The sequence below is a fragment of the Acartia tonsa genome, chromosome 4, assembly GCF_053477335.1.
Source record: "Acartia tonsa isolate MP-2025a chromosome 4, ASM5347733v1, whole genome shotgun sequence".
Lineage (NCBI taxonomy): Eukaryota > Metazoa > Arthropoda > Copepoda > Calanoida > Acartiidae > Acartia > Acartia tonsa.
In genome coordinates, this window is record NC_137263.1 from 47,693,020 (window position 1) to 47,717,903 (window position 24,884).

The 24,884-nt window shown below is 31.4% G+C and overlaps 1 protein-coding gene across 2 annotated transcripts in view; it reads right to left on the reverse strand.

Annotated features, from left to right (window-relative positions):
* Window positions 1–2,650: 2,650 nt before the first annotated feature.
* Window positions 2,651–24,884, reverse strand: part of LOC145317494 (glycine receptor subunit beta-type 4-like) — an 86,873-nt gene continuing 64,639 nt past the window's right edge. Inside the window, exons 9-15 of one of the 2 annotated variants that reach the window (XM_080158601.1) lie at window positions 18,971–19,098; window positions 18,195–18,271; window positions 14,361–14,495; window positions 13,746–13,895; window positions 10,751–10,846; window positions 4,522–4,607; window positions 2,651–4,054 (exon numbers count right to left, since the gene is read on the reverse strand). In XM_080158601.1, coding sequence (XP_080014727.1) covers window positions 3,970–4,054; window positions 4,522–4,607; window positions 10,751–10,846; window positions 13,746–13,895; window positions 14,361–14,495; window positions 18,195–18,271; window positions 18,971–19,098 — 757 coding nt within the window. In that variant the 3' untranslated portion in view covers window positions 2,651–3,969. The remainder of the gene's footprint in view (window positions 4,055–4,521; window positions 4,608–10,750; window positions 10,847–13,745; window positions 13,896–14,360; window positions 14,496–18,194; window positions 18,272–18,970; window positions 19,099–24,884) is intronic. The other variant, XM_080158602.1, reaches the window with a different exon arrangement.

Sequence of the window (24,884 nt, forward strand, 5' to 3'; positions counted from 1 at the left end):
TTGGAATATAGAGCTCCTAGATACTGGGGACGCAACTGCTAGTTTATACAGGGTGGGCCACATAAATCCGGACTTTTTTCACACGGCCATAGCTCCAAAACTACTTGACCAATCAGGACGTTTGACCACACTATAAAAAGCTTAGGTCATTACCTTTTTGCCCATAAAAATTTTTTGAGGATGGAGGACGTGTACTCTGAGCTGGCAGCGCTTATGTTCAACATGGCAGATTCGAAATGAGCGCTAGTTTACCGTAGATTCTCAATATGGGCCCACTAAATCTAATCTCAGACCATCTGTAGCTGAGATAGACTTATGAATTTGCTGGATATACTGTTAGATACTTAAAGAAGACACTAGAAAAGACTAGAGCGCTCTATCCCATCTGGTTTGGCCGTAGTACTCCGGCAAAGTGAAACGTGGCAGATTTTAGGGTGTCAAAAATGTAAAAAATCTTGAAAATTTCTCGGTTCTCGACTACATGGGCCCATTTGGAACCTTAAAAATCGTATTAGACTATGTGTTACGATGATAACCATAGCTTAATCTTCATGCCATTTCCAAAAAGGTATAAAACGTTGTTCTAGCTTAATTGTGGCCAAAATGAGAGCCGCCGTGTCGAATGGTAGCTTGAAAGATGGGTATATCTGGATCCTGCGGTTACTCACGTCCCTAAGGAGATGTGGCCTCCCAGCAGCCCCGATCTTCATACAATTGACTTATGGGCCTGGAGCGCCATTAAAGCACGAACCAATAGACGTGCCTATACCACATAGACCTCCCTCATTGCCACTATCTAGGAGAACTTCGCCATCTTTGACAGGGACATGGTGACCATGGTCGGGGGGGCGGTTTAGGGGGCGGGTAAAGGCGGTGATGGAGACTGGCGGCGATTTTATTAAATAATTTAATAGTCATATACCTAGTTTACTTCCCAGTTTTTAAAATTCAATAAAATCTTTAAAATTGACGATTTTATGTTAATTTGTTTAAAAATAAGAAAAAGTCCGGATTTATCTGGCCCACCCTGTATATTTTACGTACATAAAGTAGTAAATTTGTAGATTGAATTATTATGATATAAATCGGAAAATATGTTAAATTCATATTTTTAATATTTTTTTGTCATGCTGTTTTGTTTGATAAACTATTGGCATACTTTGCTTTACTTGATGAAATATTGGCATACTATGTTTTACTTGGGGGAATATTGGCATACTCTACTTGACTAGGGGGAATATTGGCACGCTCTGTTTTACTTGTTGCCATTGGCACACTCAGCTTGACTTGATCCAAATTCTTTAACTGATTTTTAAATTTTTCCTTGATTTTTAGTGTCCTTTTTCTTGTAAAAAGAATAAGAAAAAATTTCAATTAAGTAAATTTATTTCAATTATTTATCATTTCTTACAATTCTGCTTAAAATATATTACAATTATAAACTTGAATTACACTTTACAATTATAGGTTTATAAATATTTTAAAACAATTATTCATTAAAATTACTAGCAACTTTTTCCCTAGGAAAGGGATTGGATGGGAATTTGAGACAGGAGTATCCCCCCCCCCCCAAAAAAAAATAATAGTATTTACAAACAAAACTTAGAGGGGCCGGTGAGCTGTAGTTTTAGAGATCTTAGTGAATAAACACTTAACCTTACTACGTTAATTTGGATAAACTAGAGATAACAAAATGATAAAGATACATGAGTAGTTATTTCTCGCATCGTATTATAAACAGCTTTCCGCGGATATAGAATGTACAATTCTAAGATTAAAACTGGTTATAATCTTATGATTGCACATTTTATTTTTTATATTTGTAGAAAGCTGGATATAATACGATGCTAGACATAGTTTTTTCGTATGGATGAGAACCGGTTCTTATCCACCGGATTCGAATGAATACGAGAAAATTATTTCACACAAATAAAAAAAAGCAAAAATTGAAAAATAAAAAAAAAATATTTTTGTGTAAGTCTAACAAGTGGCACTTTTGGGAGATTTTTAGCATCTTATTAAAAATATTTAGGTAATGTAATTTTGTAGGTTGTTGACTAAGGGGGGGGGGGGGTCTGACACAGTTGCGTAAACAGTGAGTATAGGCTTTATCTTTGGACTGAGAAGATATGTTATTAGGGATAAAATCATTCTTATATGATGAATTTCCCCCAGATTTAAGATTTTTGGGATAGGCCTCCAGGTCTGGAGCTCCAAGCCTCCAGGTGGTCTCTGTACAGGTAAAAATTAAAAATAAGATTTTTTTTTTGAAAAGTTTGAGATTAACTTATAAAACAAAATATGCTTCTTTTTGATTGTTATTCACATATTTTAAGAAAAAACATAAACATTTTGTCTCATAAGCTGACATCTCACTCTTAAAAAAAAAATTTTTCTTCATTTTTACCTGTACAGAGACCACCTAGAGGCCTGGAGCTCCGGAACCTGGAGGCCATCCAAAAAATCTTAAATCTGGGGGAAATTCATCATATAAGAATGGTTTTATCCCTAATAACCTATCCTCTCAGTCCAAAGATAAAGCCTATACTCACTGTTTACGCAAATGTGTCAGAACTCCCCCCCCCCCCTTATTAAATTGACTTAAAAAAAACATTATATTTACAGGTTTCGTGATTTTCAGCTAATTTTTTTTTTATTTTAGGGCCCGAGCGTAGAAAGTTAAATTAAACTTCAATTAAACTTACAAAAAGAATAATATATAATAGTTCTGTTATATCATCTACCTTTATAAAATATACTTTTACAATAACTTATTTTAGGAAAGCCGTCTGTACTTATAGATAACAAATAATAAATCAAGGAATCGTCAGTCGCAGTTGCAACAAAGAGACAACACGATTGGCGATCCCTGATGATGACAAAATTACAATATGATTTGATTACGAAGCTCTTTATAGTGCCTGTAAAATAAATGACGTCATGTAATACAATTGACCAATGATAGGCCGATACACAGAATAAATTACCAATGGCAGGCAAGTTTGCATTTTAATTGACTATTGGTAGGCACTATAAAAAGCTTCTATGATTACATTTTTTTACACACATTTTATCAAGTATAATATACTTTACACAAAAATACAATTAAAACAAGTTGCTTGAGGATTAATAAAACGAAGCATATACATAATTATGGTATGATTGCACAGTTTGTTGTCATACACCTAACTTATATTTTCATTTTGTCAAGTCAAAAAAAAGTTTAAATTAGGATCGAATGTAAAGAAGATTAAAATCATTTTATAATTGTTTAACAAATTTTGTAGGGTCCTACCTAGTAGTTTTGTTTAATAAAGCTTCGCTATTATGGATATCATTATAATGTTATTTTTCAATTATTAATTACATAAAATACGAGTGGGTTTCCGGAGCACAGAACCCCAATCCCCCTATATTGAAATACAGGGGTTGGTGTCGTATATTTGTGTTTAGCTTTAGGTCAGGTTAGGCTAGGCATCAAAACATGTTTTTAAAACTGTTATTTACAAATAAATTTTTGTTACAAAGTCCTTGCAAATAAATTTTACATTTCGTATTTTTTAATCTTATAAACATAAAATAAAAATTGTTTTGTACTTATATTAAAAATTAACCAATAGCTAGGCTGAGCCTTTTTAGGGTGGATTAAATAGAATCTATATTGGTTAGGTAAGATTAGCCCCAAACAACGATTAGGCACTCGCATGGTTTAGGTTCCCCCGAAGTAGCTTTTGGCTATGGAATCCGTTTTAGATAAATTCCATGCAAGATTTTTATAAATTCCATTAATCAATAAAAAATCATTAGTAATGATATAATTTTAAATTTAACATTTTATTATTTTTAAAAAGACATTAATCATTTTATATATAAGATATTCAATAGTTTTTATATTAAATATTATTTTTACACACGTATTTTGTAAAATTCAAAAGTCAATTTTCACCTTTTGTTGACAGATTTTTTATATTAATTTGCTGCATACCTAAGATAGGTATACCAGTACACTGAATTGAACACCAAGAACATAATGGGAAAGGTCACCAAGAAAAACCTGAAATTGTACAAAATTTAAATTAATCAAAAAAGTTGTAATTTTGTCTAAATGAGTTTTTAACCAGATTAGTTTTCATAATAAATGTAATAAATATAGATGTATAACCCAGACACCTACCTGGCCCCTGTCTTGGGGACCTTTTTCGTCTGCTAGCAAACTGCTTTCTGCTTTTTTGTATCGACTTAGCTGTGTTAATTGCTGCTATTGGCTGATATTAAAAAACCCAAATGAAAGTCGGCACATGGTCCTCGGGGTGGGAACATACTTTTATTTAACCCCTTCCCCCTCTATTGTTTTCCTCATATGTTTTCATCAATGCTTAAGCCTTTATATTGGGAAATCAAGAAAGCTTGACCGTTTTAAATAGATTTAAACTGATAACCAATGCAATGTAATACAAGTTATAAAAAATAACAAATATAAAATAATATGCATTCTTAAGACTTTGCTGCTATAATCATTACCTGTCCGTTTTGACGTACAGTCTTCTTTGCTCAACAGCTTTTTCATCCTCTGTCAAAGATGTCTTCCTTTTTGGTGAAAGCATGTCCTTAATTATAATACATAAAGTTATAATTGTTATTCATTTGTTTCTTGATGGAATAATGCTTTTTAAAATGAAAATATTTGAAGTCTATGTGTCAAAAATTACTATTGTTAATTAATTATAATGGACAAAAAATTACATTTGACTTAAATTTCAAAAACAATTGCCTTGCAAATGAATGCAAGGATGACAACATCCATAAAAGCGGAGCTCTGAAATTGTAAAAAAAACGAAGATTAACACTTCTAGAGTGTCGGAACTGAATAAAAAGAAAAAAATTTAAGTAAAACTGCTTAAACACATGATACTGTTTAGGACATACTTACATTTTTTGGACTTGATTATAGAGATGCTTCGCCTACAACATTTTACCTTGTTGTAATAAGTATCAGTATTTCAAAAACAGATGAATAGAATAATTATATCACATTAAAATTTTTTGTCAAAAAAGTAAAAAATCAGCATGTTTAAAACGGACATACGGAATTTCTGGTAATAATAATAGAGTTGCTACGCAATCTAAATTGTACCTTACAGTTATAGAAATCATCTTGCAAAGTTTGAATTCGATAGGGCAATTCTAACATGTCTAAATTAACAAAAAGGCTAACCGTTACGAGCGGACAAACCGACCCTAATTATAGAAAAGGTTCGCTTTTAAAAAATCCACACAAACCACTAACACACACACACACACACACACACACACACACACATACATGACAGAAAGGTGCAGTTTTAAGATATGTAAATCTTCATGCAAAAAATTTAACAAAATATTTGGAAAAGTTAATCAACCCGCAGGAGAAAAAAAATAATATTTTGGTGCAGTCTTCTTCATTAGGCTACTGACGAGAGAATAACTTCAACTATAAGTGGAAAACCCCACCCCCCCTCCCCTCTCATGTTAGGTAAAAATCTTAAATTGGAGTTGGAGGAGAACATTGAAAGGAGTTTTTTTTGTCTCTTTAACTATGTTTAAATTATGCTTATATTATATAATTATATGTATATTGTTTCGCAATTTTCTTGTTTTCTATAGTTTGTGTTTGTTTTAGATCTGATCAATATTTTTATTTCTTTTTATAAACTAGGTCACATTATGTCAACTGATAAATTAAGTCCTTTGCTTTTTATTTATGACTAATCTTTGTATAAACGGCATTTATCCTATCATAAAAGTGTTATCCGTTTGTCTGTCTGTTTCAAAACACCTCGTGAGATCAATCGGATATTTTTTCTGTTTATACCAGCTTTACTTTGGTTAGGTAAACGCACATCAAGAGAAAAAAACCTCCATCCCTCACAATTCTTTTGTCTATTATAAATCTAAGGATATTTTTTGCCCCTTTAGAATAGAAGAGGTGCCACTAATGTTTTTTTAAAAGGTCAGGTTTAAGAGATATTTCTTGAATAATACTTTGCTTCTGCTGAAATAATTGCCATTGGCTTTAAAGACCTGATACTGAAAAAACTTGGGTTTGCTTTATTTGCTACATTTACTATTTTTAAATATGTATCTTAATCTAGGTCATTGAAGAAATCTTTTAGCTCAGTAAATTGGAGAAAGTAAAAACTGGAATACTGAACAGGTCTAGTGTGTAAGTATAAAATAAATGGATTTATAGGACAATGAGAGCAAAGAAAGAAAGAACTGATATAAAGTCATTTTGGTTTTGTTCCTTTACAATTATTATTATTGGTGACAGCACTTTTTATCTTACAAATGATTGAGGGAATAATGCATCAATCACAAATACAATTATATTTCTATTGTTATGACTTTACCAGGGATTTAAGGGAGTGAAGGTTTCTAAGAATAAATATTTATATTTATATTTCAAGGTTCAAGGTTGAGACTAATTTTGAAATTTAAAGTAATATATGAGTTGTGTTTTTTCTTTATGCCTAACCGTTGCGGGGTATTCTAACCCTGCAACGCCTCTAACCTTCGATGTCCCTACCATGCGGGGCTAACCTAACCTAATCTGAGATAACAATTAATTTTAGAAAAAAGAGCATCCTCTTATTTTTAATATTTCATATATATAGGAGGGGTGGGATTTTCTCTGCTCGACTAGGCACTTGGAGGAAGACATTTAATGCATTTAGCATTTAGCAGCGCACCTGCTCTCTAATTATACTATTTTCATGGAATTATCAAGAACCTCTTCAATATTTACTCTGAGGTGCGAAAATGGAGAACGGCAAAAAGGCATATTTTTTTCGGCTTTTCTTTAAAATTTTGCCAATCGTACAAAAATTGCATCTGAATGTAATTTGGAATGCTGCGCTACTCATGGACGCAAATATCCTTTCCCTATCCTGTATCCCTGGAGTTTACAGACTGTATATGTCATTTAGTGAATAAAATGACAGCTCTGCCATTAGTAGCGTAGCAATGAAGCTCAAATAGTCCTATGAGGACTGGCAGCTGCTCCCATTCAAAATTTAATCGGACAAACAGCTAAAGATTTTATGCAAAAGCAGAAGTGAGGAAATATTAAAAAATACAAGTTGAAGTATAAATTACTATATAATTGGAAACGTCGGTCCGTCTGTACATCAGTAACGTTTTATTTTGTTTACATTCTTTCTGTTTGAATGTTTTAATACATTTGTTTAATATATCTTTATAATTAGTACATTTTGTACGACATTTTCTACACAAACTTTAAAACTCGGACCAAAAACACCAAAAATATGGGGGGTAATGTGAAAAATAAAAAAATAGCCAAAAACCTGCAAAAAAAGGCCAACCACCATGGATGTAAAGTATTTAATTATGCTCCTTAATAATGGGAATGTTGACAAAAAGTGTCAGCCGTTTATCTTGAATAGAAGCCGAGAAAATTACGTTTCCGCCACTTTGTGTCTTACGGATAGACGGACCTTTGGAACTATAGAGTAGTTTCGCGAATAATCAAATTATTTTCTATGTAAACAGGAAAAAAAGTAAAAATGATGTTCTTTTCAAATGTTTATAATCAAATCAAATTCACTGAGTTTCTTCTGAATAGTATATCCTCAAATAAAACACTAATCTAATAGAAAACATCTCAATGGATAAAAAAGGGAAAACATAAATTATATTAATGAATATTTTTTAAAAATTTTTTTTCATTCTTTTTATAAAAATGTGGAAAAGGCAATCATGCTGCCCTCCAACGAAACAATAAGATTTTGTCATGTCTTTCAAAAGGGCTATTTCTTTTAAAGCAACTTAGCAAGTGTTTTTACTCTTTTTTTAAAATTTGCAAACATACAGGATTAAGGAAATCTAGTGTATAGATATTGTAATATGTAAGCAAATCATAAAAGCCATTTAATTTTTAAAATCATGAAACTAATACCAGTTTTTCATTTTAATATCCGCGGAAAGCTGTCTATAATACGATGTGATAAATAACTATTATATGATGGACCAATGTACTAACTCTAACCAAACACAAGCTGCGCAATTAAAATGGATAATTATCTCTCATTAACTGGTATTATCATTACTATTTATGCATTTCCTGACGATTCATTAACTCATATGCACAAATAATACACAATAATTACATCACAAGTATCTCAGGAATCTAAAGGGATAAGACAACGGCCGATAAATTGATGTACATCCCCAATGATGATATAAAAATTACCCCTTCTGTATATTACAATAAGCGGGTGAAACGTTTGGACACTCCTTTTAATGAAGTAACCAATCAAAATGCAATAGTAATACCCAAAGTTTTAAAGCCAATTAATAGGAAAACGTTATAACAAAATCTGGGGACTAATGTAATAAACAGCCCATTGTCTCCTCCCACTCTGGAAGTATCTATACATTGTTCTTGAAGTATCAAAGACAAACCCCTATGTATTATGATAATGTATAAATGACAAAATATTTAAGATTATTAATGCTATTCACCCTAGTTTTTTTCTTTGTGATTATGATTTCATATTAAGTTATTATAAGTCATGCTTTAGTGATTAATTGATTAACCATAGTTTCTTGGCTTAAATAAAATCCGGTGCTCAATTCACAAAGCAGCCCTCCAAATAAAAACCGTTGCAAGTGATTATGCACATTCTTGGTTGCGTACGTGACATGTAACATACATTATTCATTTTAAAAATCTTCATCAGCTGTAAGATTATGATTCTAATAAATATACTTTACCTACATGCCATGTACAGTGTACACATAATATTAGATTATTTTTATTTACAGAATAAATTTAGTTTACAGCTAAGTAATCAGATTATATTTTTACTTTTCTCAAAATTTTACATTCAACTTTACATAAATTTTCCTTATTTTCATATAATTTCATGAAGGTTGGTATTTTGGAAGATAAAAAAAAGTGTAGAAATATATCAAAACGTTTTTGTATGATGTGGTGTATTTTTTGTAAGTTTTTTTTTGAGTTTTTATTAATTAGAGAAGCAATTTTCGATAATATTGACCAATGAGAAGAAATAAAATCTGGTTCTTTGAGCTAGAACCCTATTTCTTGCTACTCTACTGTTTAAAGTATGTTAAAAAATAACCTGATTTTGAGACGATAAAAAGATTATAAATCTCTGGGCCATGCTTTTTACACGAATGGTAATCCTTTTGTTAATTATACTTTTACATCCATTTCTTTAAAATGATATTGTTTGTTAGTTTTGTGTTATGTCTTTTTTATAATTAAATGAAACCATAGTTTTTTTTGGGATATTTCCTTTTTTATATTTTAGATTATTTTTTATTATATAATGTATCTATGTATATAAGAATAAAAAGACATGCAAGTGAGATAAAACTTAAGATGTGAATTTTATGTCTTAACTTATTTTCCTTGTATGTATATAAATAATGGTGCAAGAGTTTTTAAAAATCAATTGTGCAAAAAATAAATGAAAAGGGTTATTTTTTCGTGTATTTTCCGTTAAGTTGTGTGTTAGCATTTATTCAAATGCTTTTATTAAGTCATTCAGTTTTTAATTATGATAAATCGCTCAGTATACATTTGGTCATAAATAAAAACAGTTTGACTTGATAAGAGCATTTGAATAAAATGTTACATACAAACTTACGGAAATCCGCGAAAAAAATTAACCCTCCTTTTTTTCATAAAAATAGAGGTCAAATTCTATGCTAATTAAGTTTCTTATTGCTAGGTAATCTATAATACAAAGTAGAACGATGTCTGTCTGTCTGTCTGTCTGTCTGTTTGTTTGTCTGTTTGTTTGTAGCGAAGGATCTCGCTAACCGCTGAACCGATCGGGTTCTCCTTAACAGGGTAGCTTCTCATAGGTCCCGGGAAGGTTTATAACTATTTTTTTGGGGGGTGGGACACCCCCAACCCCCCAAAAAATGAAAAATCCCCCCCAAAAAAAAAAAAAATTTTATTTTTTTAGCTAAAATTAAAAATGAGGGGGGGGGGCACCCCCCCCACCAAAAAAAAAATTTTTTTTTTGCCCCCTCCAAAAAAATTTTTTAATTTTTTTTTTAAATATAAAAAAAGAAATTGAATTAATAATTTCGACTCTCTCCTCCTCAAGTGCCCCTAGAGGCCTCTAGGGGCGTAGCCGCTAGTACTATATATTTTAGTTAATTAAAGTACTTTACGATTTTTTTTATGAAATAAAAAATACAATGTACATATTTTCAAATCTAATTCTAATTTATTTTCACCAAACTTTGCTTAATTAAATCTAAACTAAATTTATTTTGTCTATCTTAACGATTAATTCATCAAGGAAGTGGCTAGAGAATAAAATTTGTGACAATAGGAATAAAAATAACATCTGGAAGTTCTTTATACTTAGTTACTATAAAAAAGGGTATAAATTAAAAACCTTTTGGCCAAAGTATCCCGAATGACGTCATATCATAATAGTCCAGTATTCTAATAATGATTTCATTAGAGGTTTTGCAGCCAAAAGTTTTTAATTTATCCTATTTTTTATAAAAACTAAAAAGAGCTTCTTATATCTAATATGATAAAATTCTAAAATAACTCCTAAAATAATATACTCCTAAAAAAATACACTCTAAAAATATGTACTAATTTTTCATGTATATACTTTGTATAACCTAGAAGAATGAGATAAAAAGTGTATAAAAAAATGTGGCTGCACACTACAATATTATGAGAATTACATACATTGAGACCATTGATTGATTGTACAACTGCTCCAGACAATATTGTTGTTAGGGGAGCAGAGTCACAGTTGTTTTCATCACGAATTACAATTAGATCCTAAAATACAAATTTTTCGGTACAACCCATTACAACAACAATAATAAATAATGAAAATATTCCTTTTATTTGTCAGAAATGTGTCTTCGTTATATTCAAGATATTCTCCTTTTGGAGGGATAAGACATTGGCCGATTCAATGATATACATCCCAATGATGATACACACTTAATAGACCAACCAACCAAAATTCAATAAAAGTCTCCAAAGTTATTAAGCCAACAAGTAAGAAAAGATAATTTTAAAAATTTGGAGACTAGTGTAATAAGCAGTCAAATGTCCCCTCCATCCCTGATATACCATGCTTATGATTAGCTTAAGGCCAGCCAGCAAAAATGTCAACTATCGACCACTTTGTTAAAGTCAAAACAACACTAAAATGAATTCTTTTGCAGGTTTCCATGTTTCTGTTCTTTTCCAGGGACAAGGGACTAAAATTCTGACAAACAATTTTTAGTGAAAATTTCCTAAAACCAAGTTCCATCTCCCCCCCCCCTCCCTTTTTTATCCGCTTCCCTTTAGTTACAGCGCAAAAACAAGTTTTACGCCAACATTACGCCACAAAAATATCCAATTTTCAGTAATTTCAAATGGAATTAATTTGCTGAATGACGACCCCTGCTATGCTCAAGATATATCTGTTAGTCTGTCCAACCGTGACAAATATTGTCCTAATATGACTACATCTTTCTTTTTATAAAAGAAAATTAAATTTTTTAGATTAACAGATTGTCTTATGTTAATGAGAATTTAAGTAAAATTTAGTGTAGGTAATTCTGAAGCCTTTTATAGTGCGTATAAAAATGACGTCATACTGGCCTACCATTAGTCAATTAAAATGTATACTGGCCTGCCATAGGTAATTTAGTCTGTATATTGATTAATCAATGGTCATTTATATTATATGATGTCATTTCATGGGCACTATAAAGAGCTTCGGTAGTAATACATTAATTGCATGAACTAAATTTAATTATGGTTTGTAAAATACATTTTATACCACATATTATGAATGCTACCTATGAGTATACTTGTGCTTGGTGCAATTATGTAAGGGAATTCTTAATTGAATTAACATTTTTTTGTTCTGTTATCAAATACACCTGGTACAAGTGCATTTTTTTGTAGAGGAACCACTCACAATCTTTGTCTTTTTTTCTGCATTTAGAAAACTTGATTTTTGCTATATAGTATCTAATAAAAGCTCAAAAACAGAGCCTATAAAAATGACGTCATACTGGCCTACCAATTGGTCAATTAAAATGCATACTAGCCTGCCATTGGGTATTTAGTCTGTGTATTTGCCTATTATTGGTCATTTGTATTGCATGACGTCATTTTTTATAGGCACTATAAAGAACTTCTATGTAATAAGATATCATATTCAGTGTTTCTACTTCATTATCATCAATTCTTAACAAAATAATCGCTCGATCATTTAAAACCTTGGGATTTAAATATCCATTCCCATATAAACAAACCCTTAAATAGTGGATGTAAATATTTATTTATTTCCCGGAGGTAGTCATTTATTTCCCGGAGGTAGTTATTTTTAAGAGGATTTTTAATTTTTTTTGGAAGATTTTTGAATTTTTATTAATTATTAAAAGAAACTTGATATCAGGGATATAAATGATCATAGCCGGGAAATAAATGAAAATTAAAAACCAAAATTAAACCACATTTTAGCATAAAAAATGAGTTTTTTGTTTAAATGAGAATGATATTCCTGTCCAGTTTTTTGTTTAGGAATGAATTTTTCTCGTGAATAAATGATGACCTATCGGTCCATCATTTATTCCCTCGGGTAATATTCATTCCTAAACAAAAAACTGGACAGGAATACCCCATTTATGCTAAATTTTGTTTGCTCAAATAACTCATTTATGCTTAATTTTGTTTTATTAAATAACTCATTCATTGACACAATTTTAACTAGTAAATTAAACTTCATAAATAGTTTAGGTGTTTACAAATCCAACAAAACCAAATAAAAGAAAAATTCAACCTATTCAAAGTTAAGTATAATAACTAAATAAACAAAATTAACCTTATTTCGTGCTTCTATGATTTGTTAGTGTACTTTAGTTTTTGTAATCGTAAAAAATTAATTATTTATGCTCTACAAAAAGGTTAAATTTGATTTACATGTGTTTGGAAAGTCATATAAATTATTAGTAAAATTATTTATTGCATTTTTTGAAAAAATATTATTTGTAAAGAAAATAAAAAATTATATTTTACATTCTATTCTACTTTTCATTAACGAAAAAAATCAAATTTGTTGATATCCTCTTGCTAATCCCACATAAAAAAAAAACAAGAAAGCAAAATTTTTGCTAATGGTCTTTAATTATGCAACTATCTACGTTTAAAACTTACAAAACATTTATGCTTATAATAAAAAAGGAAGCAATTACAAATAAATCTTTAATTTAAAGGGTTAAAATCAAACATAATTAGCTGCTTAAAAAATTGGTACATTTCCCCATAAAGTTAGTGAAAAACCAACTCTCTCCACCCCCTACTTCTTCTTATTCAAAAACTAATTAATGGCTTCGCGAATGAGCTGCATTCCTTGTACTGTCCCTGTTAGGCTCACCTTTCCATTTTGAACCTAACACATAAAAAGTTAACAAACCCCATTTTCTCAAATTACAAAGAGGGAGTGGGGGAGTTTAGGTATACCACTATCAATCTGAGGGATATTGCCATATAATTGTGTGTAAGATGTTTATAATGCCTATAACAATGACGTCATACAATACAAATGACCAATGATAAGCCATTACACAGACTAAATTACCATTGGCAGGCCAGTATACATTCTTATTGACCAATGGTAGGCCAGTATGACGTCATTTTTAGGCACTATAAAAGGTTCAATTGTGTAACTCACCACTCTTTCAGCAGAATCCGCAGCTCTGTTGTGTAGTGAGTGGCCAGGGTTTCCATCCATATTTCTCATTTTCAAATGGTTACCCATGTGGTCCAGGCCTATACCATTGTTTCCACCATCCTCACTGCAAGTCTCAGAAGTTTCTAGTGCCTTAATAGTTTGATTTTACAACAAAAGATGTCTCTTTATTCAATTTTAAGTTGTTTTATCACTAAATACAAAGCGTTGGAAAGTTTTATGTGTGACGTCATAAAACTACGTCTCTTATCCATCTCTTTTTTAGAGGTTTCATTTTCCACTTCTACTCTTATCCCACTTTTTAGACACATTTTTATGACGTCACACATGACACTTTCCAGTACTTCCTAATTAGCCTCCAGGGTAAAAACAAAATTTGATTTTAAATATAAACCCAAAATATAAATTTGCTTTTCATAAAATCATTAGATGATTTATAAAGAATGAAAATTTATAAAACATTAGAACTGCAACAAAAATAAAACCCATTACCACTTGTTAATTACAAAACAGTGGTGAAATGTAATTATATATATGTGTAATTATGAGGCGAAACAGTTAGGAAAGGGGCAATTAAAAGTTGTAACAATTATTTACCTGGGATCCTTTATTACTTTTCTTTGATGGAAGTTTAGATTTGTGGAAGAGGAGCGCAGCATACTCTGCAAGAGCTGCAAATACAAAGAGGATACACGCCAACATCCAGCATTCTATAGCTGTCAAACCTTCGGCCTGAAAAACAGTCAAATTACATAAGAATTATATCAGGGGATATTGACACTATTTTTACTATATATTCAATCTTTTAGATCCAAATCCTCCACACAAAAATCATTTTTCGCCCTGAATGGGTGTTAACTTTAAAACAGCTTGAAGTGTAAAAATTTAATGTGCGCTTTACGATACGATTTGTATATTTGGTTGTAAATATATCAAAATTAAATTAAGATGAAGTTTTAAGTATTTTTTATTAACAAAGTATAGTCGCAATATTTTACCAATTGTATGACTTCATACCAATAAAAACCAAATATAATCATTTACCTTTTAATATCTAATATACCTTAAAATACTATGTAGTATCTCTACCACCATATTTTCTCAAGCGTCCAACAGTTTTATTGACCAACAAATTTTACACAACACAGAATAAATTACTTGCCACAGTTGGGATGAGGAAAGTTAGATCCTTATCTTGCAAAATTGTAAGGTATGGAATCTGTTTTTCTCCTCTAAGATATGTAACTAGCGATAATGCCCCTAGAGGCCTGTACGGGAGGGAAATCAGACCAACTCTCTTTTAATTTATTTTCAAAAAGAACAAGTGGGAAGAAAATATTTTTTTGGGGAGTTTTTAATGGTTTATTTCTCTTGGGGGAAGGCAGTGGTACTCTCCCCCAAAATAAAATCTCAACTTAAAATTATACAAGAGACAACAAAGAAAAAAAACTCAAAATATATCATTTTAAGAAAACGAGCTTGGTTTCTAACTCCCAGCTGTACTGAGAAAGGGGGGCGAAATTTGTGAAGCAATCTCGTAATCCAAAATTAAGTTTTGCATTTTTGTAATATTGCACATACGGAAATAGTTTTTCAAATTATTCTGTCAATAAAATGACAATGATTATAATTTCTACCTTCTTCTTCTCACAATGAAAGGGATATTTCAAGTTTTGCCTTTTGATCAAACATTGACATAATATTTGAAATATTCATTCTACCATGATCAATATAAATATAATAATACAATAAATAACTATTTTAGCACATCATTTATAAACATCCTAGAGGGCTAAAAATCTATTTATTTATATTTGGTAATTTTTTTTCATTTAAGTTGCAAAAAACTTTTACATGTGTTTATTCAGATTTTTATGTTTCAAAATTTATTAAATACTTGTATTACGATATCGCTGCATAATTCATGTCCCCCTTTATAGTAAAGAGCAGTCACAGATAGTCAAATTGAAAAGAAAAGGTGAAAATGTCAAATGATCATAAATATATATATTACAGTATACGTTACAAAAAATGACCGGTCTTTAAAATGCTATTGCCCCCATTCTAATAAAGTTTTAACCATATTTTTTTTGTGTGTGCTTTTTATACATATGTATGCTTGTGTTTGTTGCGGTAAATGAGATTAAAGAACATTTACCCACAATTGACAGGCTATAAAAGAAGATATTCAAAATGTCAAAAATCAACCAATTATGTATTTTGAGTGAAATTTTTCCTTTCTCTACCGAAGCGGTCTCACTAAAAGTTGTCTCAGCGCCTTGATAGTTGAGATATCAAGCTACCAAGCTAGGATCGTACACTGAGATACCACAGTGAGAGGGTAGAGAAGACTAAACTCCAATATTTTAACTCTAGTTCCACTTATAGCGAGCTAAAGTCAAACCAAAGACTAATACCTGGAATCCTGAAAATTGAAAATGGAAAATGTCTCGATTTTAGCCTATAAGGGGCCCTAAGTGTACTCTAAAGTCATTTTAAATGGTAACTGCCTTTTATTCCTTCTGCCAATACTAAAAAGCTAAATAACTTTTTTCTAGCCCCACTGTGGGCTGGATCTTGGACAAAGTAGCTTCGGACAAAGTAGCTTCAGACAAAGTAGCTTCGGACAAAGTAGCTTCAGGACAAAGTAGCTTCCGGACAAAGTAGCTTCCGGACATTTACTTAAGAAAAGTAGCTTCCTTAGAAAAATAGGAAAATGTCTACACAGAAAGAGAGACATAAAGAAAGGCATAAAGACAGACATAAAGACAGACATAAAGACAGACAAAAAGACAGACAAAATGACAGACAGACAGACAGAAAGGCGGTCAGAAATTGTAAAAAATTTTAAAAATGTTAAAACGAATTAAAAATTATAAAAAAAATCGCCGAACCATTTTTAGTAAAATCCACGATCCACTTTTTTGAGATCTGAAAATTTGGCACTATGGGCACAAAGCCCAAATTTCATTGATTTTGAGTTCTTAATCCATGCTTTTTGTGCTCAATTGACTTGTATGAAAGCTAGGAAGCTGAATAAGGTGTCTTTAGAAGCAGAATTTCATGCTCGAGATAAAACTCTAATTAACCCCCAGGCTAAAATTAATTTTACCATGTGATTTTTGGGTTTAAGTAAAATTCACTTAAAATATAATAGGTTGAATTTTGACATTTTGAATTTTTTCTTTTATAGCCTGCCGGATGTTGGTAAAAGTTCTTTTATCTAATTGACCTTAACACACACAGTTATACATATATATAAAAAGCACACATACACAAAATAGGGTTACAACTTTATTAGATAGGAGGCAGGAACATTTTAAAGACCGGTCATTTTTCGTAACGTATACTGTATATAAAGATGAGACAGCGCAAAATGACACAAAAAAAATGACGTCATAGATAAAATAACCAATGAGAGGCAAGTAAAAATTTTACCATTGGTCAATTACAGTGTATACTGGCCTATTATTTGTCTATTTTATTGTATGACATCATTTTTTGGTGCCATTTTGCGCTGCCTCACTGTTTATCCATCCTGTCGATCCTGTTACTAGATTTGAATTTAATATTTTGGTTGGATGGGATTAAGCCCCAATTTAATATTCCCTGCGGTCCCAAGAATAAAGTTTTTGTAAAGAAGTAGGAGGGGTAAATTGAGGTCCACTGACAAATAGGAGATTCTACCAAAAATTACAGAAGAGACTTGATGGGAAAAATAAATTTAATTAATGTAAAACATGGCATCATCACATGGCTTTTATGCTCTCTAATTTATAGAGAAGGTGGCTGCTTTCCCACCTCGTGCCTGTCGGGCATTAAACCACCCCCTTTTATCTTAGAAAATTAAAAATAAGGAGAGGTGGGGGTGGTTTTTGGCATATGCCTTACCCCTGCGGGACTACCCAGTACCCTATATAACCTAACCCAATCTATCCTAAAGCAATAAATAAACAGATCAAAAATAAATTTCTAATCCTTTTTTATTTTTAATAAATTGGGGTGGGGGTTCTCTGCTCAAAAAGGCATTTTGAGGGAAAGTGCCAGAAGGTGCCACCAGATATGTAAAATGGGATGTCCCATCACTTCCGCAAAACATCATATCATCAGAGCTACGTTTAATCATGGATCTTCAGGGATAAGATAAAAAAAGATAATTTGATGTACATCAATAATGGAGATAAACAAAATTACCCCTTCTGTTTATTACACTAGTCCCCAAGTTTTATAATAATGTTTTCTTATGCGTTGGCTTAACAACTTTGGTGACTTTAAGTAAATTTTGATCAGTTGGTTCATTAAATTGGGTGTCCAAACGTTTCAATCACAAAATGTAATCTACAGAAGGATTAATTTTGTGTATTATCATTGGGGATGAACATCAATTTATCGGCCATTGTCTTACCCATTTAGATCCCTGATATACAATACCTTGGGTGTATTAGTTGTAACATTGTTGAATATATTGACCAACACAAGGAACAGTGTCACCAAAAGAGCCATTCGACCTAAACAAATTCGGTATTTATAATTATTTTTTTCTTTCTTAATATTTTAAAGCTAGAATTTTTTCCACCCATTTTTAAAAAATACAAATTAATATATATTTCGATTTTAACATTCATTGCAATTAATTTTGTGTCGGGTATAAGTGAATCAAGCAATATTAGCTTGTTCGTTTTCTTAATAAAATTAGGCAAATGTTCTATTAAAATATTCCTTTTAAGAGGGCGGAGGTACTCTCCCCTAGAATAGTTAAAATCTTTCCCTGGACCTATTTGAAACTTTACTGTAAAAATAAACAATATCGTTTCAACAAGATCTTATGCTGCATTCCTGTTACTTTATGTAAGGACTAGTTCCGTAGTCCTTAGCCTCCAGGTGAGGGCGGAGAAGGTTAGGAAACAGCCTTACCCACCCCAGGATATTTATAAAAGATCTCTGAAACGTACAAACAATTCAAACCAGTATTTTCTGCGATCTACGGACAAAAATAAAACCTTACTACTTTAGATTGTGGGACTAGCGGCTACATACCTAGATAAACATAGACAATCTATGTTGAGATAAAATGTTTAAAATAGCTTTAAAACTTCCAAGGACCTATGAAAAGCTACAATGTAAAGGAGAACCATATCGATTAAGCGGCTAACGAGAACCTTCGCTAAACAGTAAAAAGAGCTTACTACTTTATACTATGAAATTACCTGGAATGACGTCAGCTGGAACCAGGAAAGATATCCAGGATACGACAACAAATAGTCCCGAGGGCAGGTAGTATGTGATGATATAGTGGGACACATGACGGGTCAAGGTCATCTTAAATCCAGCCAAACTAAAAGTAAAAATATTTCCAGTATAACCTTTGAAAACGATTAATATCTGCCGGATTAGAGCGAGTTCTCAGCCATACTGAAAAACCATATATAGGATCGTATTACAGACAATATTCCACGAACATTAGAATAAAAATCTAGAAGATAATACAAGTTTTGTTCATCCGGACCTTTAGACCCACAAGGATAACAAAACTGGATTCAATCTTATAATTTAATATTAATATCCGCGGAAAGAAGTCTATAATACGATGCGATAAATAACTATCATAAAACAATTTTTTGATTCGGGACAGGTTATTTTTCTCCTGGGTGCTTGTCGCGACACCCAAACCTTTCAATATAGTATAAGGATCTACTTTAACGATGTAGTGATTTAGCTGCAGACAGAATCAAGAAGAATATTACTTTTTGCCCTTTAAATTACTTGATGCAGCATCTCCATTAATTTGATAGAGCATAATGGATTTATTATTACTTGGATCTTACACCAGATTATTATGTACAAAAATAAAGAGAAACTTGCAACTGGCTAAAATAATAATTCCCTCTATTCATCCCCTTTACCCCATCCCCTCCTTTACTACTAGATATACGAACTGACCAATTAGTGGTATCCATGTTAGCAACCTAAATTGACAACGAAATTTCCACCTATATTCTTTATTTTTTTAAAGCAGACTTATCTAAGCATTGTCCTTTTATCTAAACAATCCGTCGGTATTAAGGTGTATCAAATAAAATTTAAAAAACACAAGAGTTTAATTATCAGATACTTTTAAAAATCTTCAATTAAAAAACTATAGACAACATTTTTGCTGAAATATATAGAGTAGTTTCTCTTCTCCATGTTTTATTTGAAACATAAATATAAAACACATTACCTAAATTTAATGAAAAAGTTACTTCTACAAACTTATTAATTTTATGCAAATTTTGGTATTTAAAAGAAGTTTAACTTTTCGTAGTAAAGCTATTCTACATCAAATAGTGTCGGATAATTTTACATAAAAGTAACAGGATTTCTATCTGTCTGCGTGTAGAGATTGACCTCGTAAATCACTAAACCGATATGGTTCTCCTTTACTACAGTATAGCTTTTTATAGGTCCTGAGAAGGTTGGAGAAGGAAACCCCCAAAAAATATCTTTCTCCCCCCCCCCTCACCGCCACCTTAATTGACCCTTAAGGCCTCAAGTTATATTGTTGAGCTGCGAAAGCTACCCACATATAGGGGATTGAGAGTTCAGTGCTTAACAGGCATTTTGTGGAAGAGCATTATTACCAGACCCAAAAATTAACCATTCTTGTATTATTGACCATTCTAACAAGCAATGTATATTTAAAAATCTTTACAGCAATAAGACCTAATTGTTCTTGTTTTCAATTATAATTTACTTAACTTTTTTTCTTTAAAATTTCAGTTTGACAACATTTTTAGTTATTTGTTTTCTTATATAATCTTAGACAAATGTATTGATTGATTGAAAGTATAAAGTGTTAGAACACGTCTCCAGCACTTTATCCTTGACAATAAATGTATAAGTAATAGATGTATAACCCAGACAACTACTTGGCCCAAGAGGAGGGGGCCTTTTTCGTGTGCTTGCAAATTGCTTTTTTCTCTTTTTACTTGGCTGTGTTAATATTTTCGACGCTATTGGCTGATATTCATAAACCAAATTGAAAGTCGACACAGGGTTTCCACGAAGGGGATAGAGTTACACATAACTCTTGCACCCTCTATTCTTTTACTTTAATTTCCAGACTATGTGTGAATATTTGAATGTATCTATACTATGCATTTACACTCATATCAATACATATATTGGTTACCATCTTCTGGCAGAATAAAGGATAAGACAATGGACGAGAAATTTATATACATTCTTAATTAGGTTAATCAAAACTACCTGTATAGATTTAAATAAATGGTTTAAAAGTTTGGACACCAGTTTAAAACCAACGAATAAAAACTCGATTAAAGTAATCAAAGTTTGTTGGGTCCATGAATCAGTAACGTTGTTATAAAACGTTGGGTACCAGTGTAATTTACAGCCCAATGTCCTCTTCCTCCCTGGATAACATTAATATTTATTTCTCGCATCGTATATAAACAGCTTTCCGCGGATATAGAATGTACAATTATAAGATTAAAACTATTTTTTTTTGCCCCGAGTTGCCGAAGGCACGGGCTAAAAAACTGGTTTTAATCTTATGATTGTACATCTTTATATTCGTAGAAAGCTGGATATAATACGATGCTAGACATAGTTTTTCGTATGGATGAGAACCGGTTCCTATCCAACGGATTCAAATGAATACGAGAAATGATATTCTACGATTTTTAATCAACATGTCATAGCTAAACTTTTTGTTAATAGTATAAATCTGTTTTCGTTGATAAATAAAACTTCGGTATAAAGTTAACTTGGAATTTACATAATTTGTAGGAGTAAATTTTGAACAACTATCTGTGATGGTATCTAAGAGAATCACAATTCCTTCTTGCCATTTATCATATTTTGAATTTTATAATAGCTTCTCTACTAATAAAATTTGGGTCATGAAAAGAAAACGAATTAGCGGGTTTCGTCGTATTTTCACAGTAGCCTTTCTCCTATTTCGAGCCCCTGCGGGGTAATCATTAAAATTTACCTAACCTAACCTAAAATAACTTATCAAAAGCTACTGTGAAAATGTATCTCTTGATTTCATGTGAGAAAAAAATCTAAGGTTATCCTTTGAAGTTGGTAGTTATGATTATTAATTGTGTATAATATAATCCAGGCAAAGGCAATACCTGCAATAATTTATCATCATAATAACCAATATTACAGTATGGCTTCGAAACCGAAGGACTAGAACCGGTTCTCAGCCATACTTAAAAATCATGTAAAGCATCGTATTACAGACATTTTTCCACAAATATTAAAATAAAAATGTTTAAATCAATACAAGTTTTGTTAGGCCTCTTGGGTTTTAATCTTATAATTTTTCATTTAAATATCCGCGGAAAGCTGTCTATAGTACGATGCAATAAATAAATATTACACCACCAACTGCAAACAACAGCATTTCATATTTTCTGGGTTTTTTTACTCATCCTGTAAAAGGATCTTATTGATCTGGTTTTTTTTCTTGCCTTGATATACATTTACAATGATACATATATCCTTATAATAAAGTAACAGGATGTTTGTCTGTCTGTTTTCTGTCTGTCTGTATCCTATGATCTCGCTAACTGCAGAACCGATATGGTTCTCCTTTACAGGGTAGCTTTTCATAGGTCCTTGGAAGGTTTACAACTATTTTGGGTGAGGGTACCACCACCCTCCCAAGAGAAATCACCCCTAGAAAAAAATTACCCCCCCTCAAAAAAAAATTATTTTTAATTTTTCGTTTTGAATCTAAAATAAATTTTTTTTATCTAAATCAACTCACCCCTCCTCAAGTGCCCCATGAGGCCTCTAGGGGCGTATCCGCTAATATTACATAACTTGTCTATGTAATAATATATGTATGAACTCAGTAATGGTAAGATATGGGTATAAGTAGTTACATCTATCTTTTTTTTTACCAGATTATGCAAGATAATGGAAAGCTGGATAAGACACCAAACTAAAGCAGGGATCTAAAGGGATAAGACAATGGCTGATAAATTGATGTACATCCCCAATATTTATACACAAAATTACCCCTTAACGTTTAGACACTCAACTTAATAAAGCAACCAATCAAAATTCTTTAAAAGTCCCTAAAGATGTTAAGCCAACAAATAAGAAAACGTTATTAAAATACTTTGGGGACTAGTGTAATAAACAGCCCATTGTCCCCTCTCTCTCTGAAACTAAAGTATGTATTGTATTTATCCTTTTTTCAAAGTAACATGATGTCTATCAGTATATGTGTCTGTTGCTTAATATCTTGCTTACCTCTGGATCGACATCGTTCTCGTTACCAGGGAGAAAGGGAAAATTGGGCTGTTTATTACACAAAGTTTTATAATAACATTTTCTTATTCGTTGTCTGAACAACTTTTATTTCATTTTTGTTAGTTTGTTCGTCAACGTGTCCAAACGTTTTAACCACAAATCGGGAGAATGGGTAATTTTGTGTATCATCATTGGGGATGTACATCATTATTTCGGCCATTTATATCGCAATCCCATTACAGTGAAGCTTCATATAACATTTACAATTGTTTTAAATTTGTTTAATACAATAAGGTTTACTTTAATTCCTCAAACAGTGTCTTATTTAGAGAGAGAGTTCGAATATTTCAACCACTAATTTAAATATAAAGAAGGAGTAATTTTGTGTATTATCATTTTGGATGTACATCAATTTATTGGCCATTGTCTTATCCTTTTAGATCCCTGATCTTATCCCTATTTAATACCTCTGATATTTGTTCAACTTTCATACAAAATATGATTATATAAAAATTACAATGTTATTATAATTTTTTTTTGTTTTGGGAAATGGATAATAAAATGTTACCATAAAATCTTCCATACATTACTTTTTTTCAATTAATGTAAAAAAATAAGTTTGTAATTGAAAAGTTTAGAAAAAAAGAGACATTAAGTTGAAATAAATTTTTTTCATTTTTTGTTTTGTTCAACTAGTTACTGTGATTTGCATTGCACTTTAATATATTTTCTCGTATTCATTTGAATCCGGTGGATAGGAACCGGTTCTCATGAATACGAAAAAACTATGTCTAGCATCGTATTATATCCAGCTTTCTACGAATATAGAAATGTACAATTATGAGATTAAAACTAGTTTTTTTTAGCCCCGAGGTGACGAAGTCACCGGCTAAAAAAAGATGCGAGAAATAACTATTTTGCTAACATACTACCCATAGACATCCAAAGGTGCGGTTAAAAGGGTATTTACCCCCCTCAAATTATGAAACCTCTTATTTTACCCCCTTCAAAATTAAAAAAAAATATATTTGATTCATCCCTCAAACAATGAACACTCCTCATTTTGTACGTCCTTGATACTACTAATAATATAGACTGGCGGAATTAAATACCTTATCCAATGGATTAGAAAAAGAGTCATTTAATTAGTCAAGTGATACTTAGAACGTTAGATGAGGATACATTTGCAAGAAAGTAAAGCTTTGAATTTTTTTTATTCTTGATCTGCTACACCTTTAATATCCAGGGCTCGGCAGCCGCACGTCAACAGCGTGTAAGCCTCAGTGAAATCGTCAAATTATAACTTTAAATTTGAGCTGTGTGTCTAAACATGTTCCTAAACAGACAATCTATCATCTTTTCGCAATTTAAGGCTTATACACGGCTGCCAAGCCCTGACAATATGTATGCAAAATTGAATATTTGTACTCACGATATTTATAACGTAAAAGATAAGCTTTCAATATTAATATTCAAGTAGAAAATGCGCTAAAATTCCTTTATTTCGCGAGTTGAACATTCACCCCCCCCCCCTTCATATTTAATTGTAAATCGCGATTTTATTAAAAGAATAGTTATTAATCGCATCGCTTTGTAGACAGCTTTTCGCGGATATTAAAATACTAGAGTTGGCTCAATATAACTATCTCGCTATTGGCTAGTTTTCTATAAATTCATATCTATTTATCTATTTCTCAATAAATCAATTCTCCTCCCCCGCCATTACTATCTAAAAGAAAGAAGTAAATATTTATTAATTTAAATAATTTTAAAAAGATTTTTCAATTATATTTTTTCACATTACCATCACCAAAGGGTTAATATGATTAAAATTTTAGTTTTAATATTTTA